General features: G+C 39.2%; 1 protein-coding gene across 3 annotated transcripts in view; it reads left to right on the top strand.

The window, feature by feature from the left end:
* The window catches only part of LOC114159742 (septin-9-like), a 93,569-nt gene that overhangs the window by 22,243 nt on the left and 59,248 nt on the right, over positions 1–12,078 (top strand). The window contains exon 1 of one of the 3 annotated variants that reach the window (XM_028041848.1): positions 3,899–4,210. The exons of the other annotated variants lie outside the window; for them this stretch is intronic. Within the exon in view, the coding sequence (XP_027897649.1) occupies positions 4,156–4,210 (55 nt within the window). The 5' untranslated portion in view covers positions 3,899–4,155. Of the gene's footprint in view, positions 1–3,898; positions 4,211–12,078 lie in introns of those variants that run through there. 3 annotated transcript variants of the gene reach the window in all.

Raw genomic sequence — 12,078 nt, forward strand, 5'->3', positions numbered from 1 at the left:
TATATATATATTTCTTGTTAGAAGTACGTAGAAGTTGACTGGAGTCTGTCAAAATCTCCTGGGCCTCCACTGCTTTTCCTTTTTCTACATGTTTCTGTTCTCTGTCTGGTAAAATGCTTAGTAACATGTGGATTTCTTTCAACAGTGTCACAATTATGCACTGGACACGAACGTAACATTATTCAGTGTTTTATTTGCAAATACACATGTATAACATGCATCTTTCTTCGTGCTCTTCACAGTTGCATGCAATTTTTCCAGTCTATTGTAAGATACTGCATCCCAATGCAACACAATTTAAATTGCAAGTGCTACGTGGCAAAATGAAAATGACTCCTGTGACCAACAGTTTATGCTTTTTGCCACATTTGCATCTGTATTTTGAAAAGAAACAGATTTTTGCAGCCATAGTTTGCAAGATGTCTTTTTAATGGCATAGGCAAGACTACTAGGGAGGTAACCACCTTGCCTCCAGGCATTTGGACATGCTCCTGCTTTTCATTTGTGTGCCACTGCTTATGTTTATGTCTCTTGAGATCAACTGTTGACATTTGTAATTTGTTGCCCTGGCATTGCCCTAACAACTGCCACACTAGCCTGGCATCCGTTTATAGAAGTTATTCTCTTCTCTGCACCCTCTGACTCCTCTCGTTTTTCACCTCCTGGAAAGCCAAGGGCCTCTTTGGGGTGGTGGTGGCTCTCTGGGTTACATTAAGCAGCAGGCGGCTGTCTCTGTCTCTCATCATCTGTATGCTGCTGTGCAACCTGACACCAGCAGCTGTCTATTTGAGAACATTATAAAACAATATACCTCCCCATTTTTAAATTAATAGAAGAATAAATTCAAGATTTTGATTCGAAACTGAATTACAATGCGGATGCCGTGGATCACATCATGTCATGAATGCAATGGATGCACATCGATATGAATGAAGCTCCTTTCTGGGTGAAAAACATCCCGGTTCTCTCCCGCTGCGACAGTTGTTACAGAAGATTGGATTAGCGCTCTGTGGGCTTGTTTGGGCTTGTGAGGATGTGTAGCAGAGATAGATCCAAATTGCTCTGAGTGAGCGTGCACATCTCCTGATTTATTTGTGGTGTCAAACCGGGTGGTTGAATGTCAGGAAGTGTTTCGATTTGGTTTTACGATGGATCACACAGGGGGACCAAAGAAGCAGTCAACAGGCTGAGGGTAACTCTGGAGGAGCAGCAGAGATCCAAAACCCAGGTAGAATAAACTGCTGATATGATAACTATTATTCACGTACTCTACAAATCTGACCTGTAGGAAGCAAGAAAAAAAGTTATAGTTGAAAGCGAGTGAAATTTGCAGTTTTCATGAAGTGAGACAAGAACTTAGTCTGTCCTACATGCAAAATGCTCTGCAGTAAACTAGCAGTCCTAATCAGCCTGCATATGTGATTTCTTTGTTGAAGCAAGGAGTGAGTGAATGAATGAATGAATGAATGAATGAATGAATGAATGAATGAATGAAATGGATTGGGAAATGGGGAAACTGGGCAAAACTGATGGGAAAATTGATTGAAAATTGACGACAGGACAATTCTTGAAGAAAACCTGTTTGAGACTGCCAAATATTTTAGACTGTGACTGAGATTCACCATCCAGAAGAACATAAACCACAGTCAATTAAAATTTACTGAGAAACTGTAGCTTGACTTTACTGTATATGTTCACAGAAATTTTCACTGATTCTGAGAAAACAGTTTAAAAAATAACCAATGTTTCAGTTTAGGTCTAGGTGTGATCCAAACATACCTTGCACATCTTCAGCTACTTCCAATGTGTATGGAGAGGGATAAAGATCCAGTGTGGTGAAATCTCCAGTAACAACTGAAATACTGAGGAAAGAACTTCACTAACAGACAATATTCTGAAATGTGTTGGTATGTTAAGAACGTTAGGTTCTCAGAGCTTCAAGTGTTGCGGGATCCTTTAGTTGTGTAAAAATGTTATAGAGACTTGGGGCGGCTTTTTGCTTCTACTCTAAAAATATGCAGAACGTCACGTTTGGCTATTACATAAAAGTTCTACTAGTATGAATCAAAGTTTGTAGATAGAACAAAGTTGAAAAAGTTTGGTAACCCTTGGATGTGTGTGTGTGTTTGTGTGTGTTTGTGGCACGGTGATGGAATCTCACACACGTGTTTGACAGGATGTGCTGTTTGGGTCGAGGGTGTGTCTGGACCAACATTCTCCTCATGTTTCCATCTTCAGCTATTTGCAGATTGAATAACAGTACAGTAGTGACACTGCTCCCATTCACACTGTGTGTTCACAACTGGGGGTTGACATATTAGTACAACACTGACCTCTGGTGGAGGAAGTTAGGTTTTGTGAGTGAAGGGGAACAGATGCTACAGATAGTTTTCCATCTGAATAGGGAGATATGGCAGCATTATGGGAATGCTTGTAATCTTAAAGGATGAAAGACTCAACTTTCCTGTGCTATCTGTGTTAGCCAGATGTGACCACTGCTAATTTTTTTTTCTTTTTCTTTTTTTTGTAGATTTCATTCTTTGCTCTGTTCAGTTCCAGTTAAATCAATGTAGTGTAACTTGAATCTCAGACTAAATGTTGTAGTACAGTAAATACTTACTCAGAATCAGCGTTCTGGTTTGTGTGCTTGTGGTCCGAAGTCAACAAAACGTGCAAACTCTGATACCAATGTAAGCAGCACGGTCGCTGTGAGTTCAAGACACTGAAAATCTTAAGTAAACACAGATAAATCTTAGGCATGAGTGCAGCTATTGCAAGGACTGTTAACCCATACAGCTCCATTAAAATGCAATAAATCAACTGCAACTTAAACCCAAATTATATATAAAAAAATATTTGTCTCAATTTCTTTTAATACTCAAAGTGCTTTTTTTTAATTCTTACATGAGTCAGGAATGCTTTTGCTTAAAAACTCCAGCACATTTATTGGCTTCCATAACAATCTTTAGAATAAAAAAATTGTGTTACAGAAGCCATCCTTAATAAAATAGAACAGAACAGAATTATTTTTTATTTAAAACACCGTGGCATAAAGCAAGTCCATACACACCAAAAGGTTTCATAATGCATTCAGGATAGAAACAGTCCCACAGCATCACAGATCCTCCACCGTGTTTTCCATATATTAATCCTGGATTGTTTTGTGAAAAAAAAAGCTCAATTGTAAGTAATAAAGGGTCCTTTTGGTGGTTGTTTTTGCAGCATATGTCTGAGTCTGGTGTAGCTGCACGAGGCGTGGGGTCAACCTAAACCAATGCATGAGGAATCAGACCCAGAGGTGCTTGTGCATCATCAGTTTTGGTTAAATTCGCTTGAGAGCTGCAGATAATCTTGCTGCATTCTTGACATACATTCATTGACATACACGCATGCAAACATCCCCCAGCACTCACCTTCTGTCCGCTTCTTTCCACCTCCTCCCCCACACACAGACACTCATTCGTGCAGCTATTAAGTCATTAGGGAACTCATTTATTGATGTCTGCCTCCAGAGTGTCCACTCACCGCCTGTGTGAGCGTGCCCTGGTTGTATTAGTTCAAAGTGGACTTCTGGATCCTCTACAGCTATTTTATTTCCACTCCTGCCACAGTAAGATAAGCAGATATTTATTCTAATGTGTGTCTGTAGGCTGCAAAAAACTTGTGGGACATGGTGTTTAGCCATGTGATCTTGATAGGACGCGGATGATTTGAGCTGTCTGTTTGAAAAATAAAAAGAGTAGTTTTGCAGAAAGAAAGGGAGGGAGATATGGAGGGAAGGAGAAAAAAAGGGGGGGTAACGCTGTGAGCTAGAAGAGGGAAAGAGGGAGAGGGAGGAGGGCGGCTGGTGGGTGTCATTCCAAGCTCTGGAAGTTGAGAAGAAGGAGGAGAAGAGGAAAAATAAGTTGCTGCTTTAAGAGAGAGGGGAGATAGAGGGAGATCAAGCAGCTCAACTCTTGTTGGTTTTTTTTTTCTTTTTCCGTTTAACCTCCTCTCCTCTCAGCTGCACAGGCTCCTAATTTGGGATTTGTTTAAAAGCGGGACTGCGGCTCAGGAAGACTTTTCCTTGCTGGGGAAGAAAGGGAACCCTGCTCCCTCTCTTTTTCTCTCTCTCCCACACACACACACACACACACACACACTTTCTCCCCCAAAATGTCTGATTCCACTGTCAACGCTCACTTGGAAGGGATCATATCAGACTTCGAAGGTCAGTGTCTTTCTTGTTGTCTTTTTTCCCTGTGTTTCTCCTGCAGAGAAGCGTTCTCTTTAACCCTGCCATGAGGACACTATAGATAGCTTCCATATGTTGTACTGGAACCAGGCAGATCTGGAAAACTGAAGAGGGCTTGTTGACGTCTGCATTGAGGTGTGGTGTTTTGAAAGGGAAATGGTGCTTAAAGTGTAGCGTGTTCATTCTCCTTTTTTGAGAATCTGTGAAAGTGGGTTTGCTTTTCAGGTCTCTCGTGGGTCAGAGACCGTGCAACCAGAGATAAATGTGCATCTGAAAGACAAAATGATGCTGTAGTTTTTGTCCAGCGTGAAACTTAGAGCTGTGAGGTGAACACCTGGATCACGTCTTTCTTTTCATCTCTCGTATTCCCCCTGTCATCTCTCCCCTCCCACCCTTTTCCTCCTCCTCTGCCTCCTCGTCCTCTTGCTGCGCTTCCACTTTTCCTCCCTCAGCAGCTCGTCCATCCACACCCCCCCTTTGGCATGTCATTGGTGGATGTGAGGAGAAGAGAGGGCGCAGGAGGGTGGGGGAGGGAGGTTGACAGGCTGACACCTTTCCCCCCAACCTGTCTTTCCATCTGTCTCCCAAAACATATAGCCATTAGGAACACATCTGCACACGTCCAGGGCTGCTGGTCTGTCAACACCAGTGTGCCAACGGTATGTACGGAGAACCTATCTGCCTCTCTTCCTGTCTTTTGCGTCTTGAAACCTGTGGATTACATAGTGCAGCCGTGCAGAAAGATAAGTGGCGTTCAGAAAACACAGGTTTCCGGAGGGTGAAAAAGTTTGCTTATGGCTCTGAGTCGTGTTTTCAGATGCTCCTCACTCATGTGGAACACCAGCATAATGGGTCACTGTTGGGGTTTTAAACAATGTGTGTTGAAGCAGGTTGGGCTGGATTGTTAGGAAATAAGTCACCAACATGAACAATCAAGAATGAAGAGCAGAGCTGACAACGCTATGAGGAGAAATATAGGTTTTTATAGGTAATATGTTTGGGTTGGTGACACTGTTGCTTTGCAGCAAGGAGGTCCTGGGTTGGAGTCTTGGTCACGGGTCTTTCTGCACTGAGTTTGCATATTCTCTCTCTCCAGGTACAAAATTTGAAAGCATTACTTTTGTGTTATTTGTTAAGGTATAAGTGTGTGTGTGTGTGTTTGTCCTGTGTCTTTCTTTGTTGTCCTGTGATGGTCTGCTGACCCGTCCAGCATGTAACCGCGCCCATCCAGTAACCACTGGAGATAGGCACCGGCCAACCCCCCCCCAAATAGAAGAAGCTCTTTAATTAAGTGCTGAGAGAAACTCAGACAGAAACTACAGTGTTAGCCTGGTCATATTTTGTTACAGTTCTGAGCTTATACAGGTAAACAGGTTAAAAAAAAGAAACAAAAGAAACAGAAACAGAAAACCCATTTGTCATGCAACCACAAGGTAACGTGTTTTTCTTTTGTTTTTGTTTTTGTTTAGATGCTTCCTTCTACAATTAGCATACCTACAGAAACAAATGGGTGGTGTTTCCAAAGAAACAGCCCTTATAATTAAGGGCAATATAATTAGTTGCAATTATAATTAAAACTGAAAAGAACAATGAAATACCAATGAAATTGCCATTGGTTCCTTAAATAGGTTATTAAGTAATTAGGGAGTATTAATTTCACTTTTGAAATTTCTTGTTCCTTTTAGGCATCCAGCATGACGCAGAGTATCACATTTCCTCTTGAATCTTTGCCAATTATGCAAGGCAGAACAAAACATCGAGTGAGCTTTATCAAAGGAGGTCAGAGTAATCACATGTCACGCTGCAGCAATGATTTCATATTAGACCAGCAAGTGGGTGTGGTTGTGTAAACCAAAGAAGCTGTCAATGGGGATCAAAGCCTGATCACGAGATTTGAAATGGATACCTATATATTATTACATATTAAATATGTTCCTGGTGGTTCGTTACTTCTTTACAGGTCAATGCAGGTGTTGCAGACACACTGCAGGAAGAGAAATATTTGGAAAACAAAGCCACTACAGAAAGACTACAGAACAGCATTCCTGTTTAATATGTCATCGTTGTAAAGCATGCAGAGTGTCATCACTTCTTCTGCTGTGTTAAAGCTGAAATGATCAGAAAACAAAACCTTCTTGCCCAGAAGGTTATTGACCTCAGATGTGGCCTCAGTTTCAAAACTACAGATTATTGACCGAATGACAGAATTTCCTGCTCAGCAGAAACACAAGGATGCTCTCACATTTCTGTTGTAGTTTTATGGAAAGTCGTCAAGAGTTTTTAAATATATACAAACAAGATTGTTTAAAACATCTAGCAGTTCTGTGAATGGCCATCGCTCTCTATTCCTCAGGAGTGAACTTCTGATTGTTCAGAAACCCCTCGGACATTTGAATTAAACTAACATAAATTTATTTCAATTAAATCTATATTAGGAACATATGAGACACTGATAAATTCAATAAAATATTCTGTGGAATGAAACTTACTTGAAGGGATTGTTGAGAGACCTCAGAAAGTCAAATGCCTTAAAAAGAAAAGAAAAGAAAATTGCTACTTTAAGCTGACTGCCACTTAACTGTAGCAAGGCTTATTTCACAAATACATTTTTTTTAAAGTAACGAGGTGAAAGAGTGTCATTAAGAAGCAACAGGCCTATATATGGTTGACATGCTTCAGATCTAGGCAGCAGTGTTCAGACTCAGCGCTGGCCCAGCATGCATGAGGGAGGAAGTGCCTCCTCACAGAAGATTTTTCTCAGGAGTCTCTTTCCTTATCGGCCCAATCAGGCCTCTGTAGACCCACCAGCAAGGACAGGCTTCCTGCTAATGACGCAACTATGGCGGTGCTGCAGGGAAGTACCGGAGGTCACTGTTCACAGTGAACACAGCAAGGCTTTGTTGAGCTTTTACTGAGTAAGAATATACGCAGAAGGTAGTCTGAAGAAAGTCATCAGCAGGGTTTAGTCATGGTTAAAAACAACTAATATGTTAAGAAAGATTTATATTGTACCCTGAGTGGAGAGCTGCTTTTTGCCGTTTATTCTACAAGGAATGGAAATTTGTTTGACAAGAGTAGCAGAGATTTGGTTGGTTTAAACTTTGAGTGTTCAGCTTGTAAAACTAATCTTATTCATTCAGACACAAGTTAAGTGACAGGACAGGACATCTACATTTTTTTAAGTGTTTTGCAGTTTTTATCCATTTTTATTCTTTTTTTTTCAGTAATTAGCTAAACAAATTAGTAAAGAAATTAGCTGCTCATGAATACAAACCAATATTGAGTGAGAAGTGGCCAGTTACAGCAATATTTATCTATCTTACCCTTTATCGATGATCTCTTTAGAAATAAAGTTGTATGCACTGCACACTGTCTGCATCTATTTCATTATTTGTTATTGCAGGTGGACACATATATAAAGATTAATGTATTTGAGATATTCCTTAAAATATCCAGGCTATGATATGTAATTTACTAGCATGTATAAGTGATGATACAAACTAAACATTGAAGACATTATATATACCTCATTGAGTAATAGGCATTAGTGTGGTTGCTAGATGGTCCTGGACTTCAGTACCTATTGTTGTGCTGTTTGCATCTACGTTGAGTGTATTTCTTTTTCTTTTTTCCAGTCAATAGATTGCTGGATGTTTTTCTACATGTGGCCTTAGTACGGTATATAGGTTGTTGCTGCAATATGTCCACATGCCAAATGCATTAAAACTAAATGCTTGTTAAATTTGTCTCTAATGCATGGATCTTCTGTAGTTTTAAGAGAACAGATACAATTTTATAACCATTAAAAATGACCTTTTACACATACTTGGTGAGCTAAGTTATTTAAAGTTTTATGGCAAGTTTTACTCAGTTTTGGTTGTTAAACATTGATGTTTTCCAGAGAAAGAATTCAGAAACACTTTAAAGCAACTATAGTTGTTAATTAGATGATATTTTTGCTTTTGTTTCTCATTTGTTTTATTCTGGAAAACAAATGTTACAGATAATGAGACAACAGACTACTTTGAAGAAGAAACCAGTACAAGCTGACATGAAAAAAACACTCAACAACAGTGTGCCCAGTTTATAAAATAACAGACTTTTATGCTTTTCTCTGGTGCATGGAAAGTTAATTCTTCTGTTTGTTACACTGCGGTTATGGTTAGAAACTTCAGCCGTTTATTTAGGAGCTTACTCCACATGTACACATTTTTGCATTATTTGGAAACAATTTGCTTTATCTGAATCAAACACGGTCCTTTAAGCAATATTCCCAAAACATCTTGAAACTGACTTGAGAGCAAAGAAACAGTCAGAGATTAAAGTGACACACACTCCATGATTGATTTCAGATAACGTCACAATAAAGGCTGCCCTGTATTTAATCAGCTAAATGATTTTAATGCGAAGCAGCTGCTGTGCAAAATATAAAATTTTTTCTTAGCAGAAACCTAACGCAGCACTAACCGTGTGGCCTGACATTATGAAATAAAATCAGCAGTTGCTTGAAGTTCCTCATGCATGTAAAGGGAATTTGACTCAAATGTGAAGGCAAACTACATAAAGATTACTATTGAAAGGATTCAGATAAAGTGTAGATCTGAAAGTGTGGATCTTTGAAACTGATCGAGATTAGTGGCTTTACACACTCTTGTTCAGAAAAACCACAGAAGACGAGCTAGGCCTCATCTACTGTCATGCTCAGAGAGGCAGAGAGAATGTGCTGCTCGGCCAGCGCATGCTACACTTGCAGAGGCTACATCATGTGATTCTCTTTGGCAGTTTTAATCTGTTTCAATTGAAAACACAGATTCAACTGATGCCGCTGCAAGTGTTAGTCCAGAAACATTACGCTTCGCTCTACGCCTGCCTTATTTGGTGTCCAGTCCGTTCGTAGCACTCTGTTTAGAGTCCGAGATTAATTGGGTTGAAAAACTGACTTCAGTTCCAGGTGAAATGGAATTTGGTTTTCTTTATTAGTAATATCTGTGCTTGGATGTGTTGCGTCCTACCACCACCATTTAGTAACACGAGAACTTCCACAAAATTCTATTTAATGTTGTGCACCAAAAAACAAAGTTGCATGAAATAAATGGCCAAGGACTTGCAATGGTAAATTGATTGATTCATTATTTACCAAATTAATTTGTCATCAATATTAATTCCTTATACAAGCATGTCCCATGATGCAGTGACGTTAACAGAGGCAAAGGGTTTGGCCCCAGCAGGGAAAGGAAAACATTCTGTGTTTGCTCTTCTCTCCAGCTGTGTTTAAGCACACACACCCACCCACACACGCACACACACACACACGCACACACACCCACACACATACAGAGAGCGAGAGAGGGAGAGAGACAGTAACACTTCTGACAAGACCTCTGTCTCCACTGTGTCTGTGAAGAAGTCACAACAGAGGCCTTCTGTCACCAGTCACAGAGCGCAGTTTTATTGCAAACAGGTCATTATATATTACCCAAAAGTCAAACACAGTTTTAAATATTGTGCAGCACATGGGCTCCCATGTCTGTCATGGTTCAGCCTCACAGCCCACACATCTGAGGACATGACAAGTAATGTCCATCAAGTATCGGCCGAGATGATCAAACATTTGTTCAGTGGAGAAAAGGCTGTTGAGAGATTTCTGTTATAAAATATTTATTTTTATTTTTATTTTATTGGAAATTAGACTAGTATTGTTTGTTTTATCAATGAAAACCAGAAAGGTGTTGCAGGGCTTGGTATTCAGTCAATCTAAACTAATACCCCTAAATAAAATTACATTTTTAGAAATCACCTAATTGGTCATTTTCAGCAAAGGCCTCAGAGGTTTACTAGAGCAAATTAGTGAATAAACAGCTTTATGAAGACCAAGTAACACAGTAGAAAGGTCAAGGGTAGAGTTGTTGAGAAGTTTAAAAAAAAATGTTTAGGTCACAAAGAAATATTCCAGGCTCGGAACATCACAGTCCAATGGTCATGCCTTGGTAGATTTACAGTTTCCATTACAAGATGATGGATTAAGCACTAATCTTTCTGTAGTAATGTGTTCAAAGCTCAAGATATTGTTTTACAACCTTCTGGAAGCAGCTGGTTCCACTGGTGACTGATTGTGTTTAGGTGTAGTAGAGTAAGAGAGGCTGAATATATACCCGAGTTGCACTTTTTCGGATGATCATTTCAGTGAACTTTGAAAAATTATGTATCATTATTCCTCAACCTAACAAGCACTACTTTGACTTGCTCAATCACATAAAATCTGACTAAAATACAGAAGCTTGTGGTATGGCTTCAGGGTGCATGAATACTTTTACAAGGGACTGTGTGCCATTTAGGAGTGTCTATTTGTTTAAAAGCAACTTTTATTAGAGTGAGTCCTCCATATGAAAGAGATTCAAAGCTTGCTACAGCACATTAACTGTTTGCATTAATGCTTCATTTACCCTCCTATCTAAAAAGAAGTACTTTCTTCTCTTATCAGTGTGTTCAATGAGTCTTAGATGACCTTTGTGACCTACTTTTTCTATGTGATTTGTGCAATCTGAAGACAGATTGTGAATGCTGGCCCTGCTCCAGATAAATATTCTCAATACTACTCCCATAGCCTTAAATGTTTTCACATAGAGTATTGAAGCTAGGTTTGACAAATTCTTGTTATTCATTAAAAAGATTGGTCATTCTAGAAATGTTTGGGGAAAAGGTGGAAATGGTTTGAAAGATGCACTTAAGCAAAACTGTGTTCTGATTTCTGCAATACACCATTCTGTAAGGTCGAACACAAAGAGTTGCTGGAGCATAGGAAGCATATAACATAATGCAATATACTGGTTTGGAAAAAGCAGGTTTTCTTGCATGCTGGTGCTTGGCTCGTCATCTTTAAAGCACGCCAGATCTTTGTGCGGAACTCTGGGAATCTAGCCATGTTGCTGCTCTAGATTTTGTTGCCGCTTTGGTCCCTGAGCTTATAGCGAAGGTGAGCCAGGAGTCACCCTCACATCTGACATGAAGCTGAACTGTTGCTAGAGAGCAAATAATAACATCAAGTTTTGCCCAAGACAGAAACTATTCTCTGTATTTATATTTTTTTAAAAATCAGAACTAATACAGGTCTGTGAGATAAATATTTGAAGGTGTGAGAAAAGCATTTGCTCTTAAAAATAATGTATCGCCATAAAAATACCTCTAGAATCACCTGATATGTAAATGTGAGTAGGCACTGCAGTGTGTGTTCCCGTTATGATTGAGTGAAATTGGTGCAAATGCAGGCACTACATCTTTGCTCAGTTTTAGTCAAATATATGTCATAAAAGCTTCTGGTGTGGTTATGTTAAAAGAAAGGGAGAGGAACGACAAAAAGGTCTGACACACAAATCTGTTTTCACTTCTTTCATTTAGTCTTTAATCCTCCATTTTTTTCTGAGATCATTGGATTATTTGCACACTTATTGAAAATGAAACCATGTGAGGATTTTGGAAAGAAAAGTGAGTCTTTGGTGGAGTTGTTGACAACTTACAGACACTCGTAACATGACCCTGACAACACTCTGCTTTTTGTAGGGTAGAAACTGAGGAGAAAAAAAGCTAGAGGGCATTTGATCTAATCTTAAACAGTCGTACTTTGAAAACTTTTTTTAAACACCATAAAATATATTTCAACTATAAAGAAGTGGTGAATGAAGTAGAAAGAGTTTTATTTTTTCTTTAGTTTATTAGAAGTGGATAACATTCACTAAAAATTAAACAATGTTTATGGAAGTTTATGGAAGAATGTGTTTCCATAAACTGCAGTACAACTGGCAATTACAATTGATATATCACTAAACAAATAAGTAAATAAATAATCA

This window comes from Xiphophorus couchianus, chromosome 16 (genome assembly GCF_001444195.1).
Source record: "Xiphophorus couchianus chromosome 16, X_couchianus-1.0, whole genome shotgun sequence".
NCBI classification, from domain to species: Eukaryota; Metazoa; Chordata; class Actinopteri; order Cyprinodontiformes; family Poeciliidae; genus Xiphophorus; species Xiphophorus couchianus.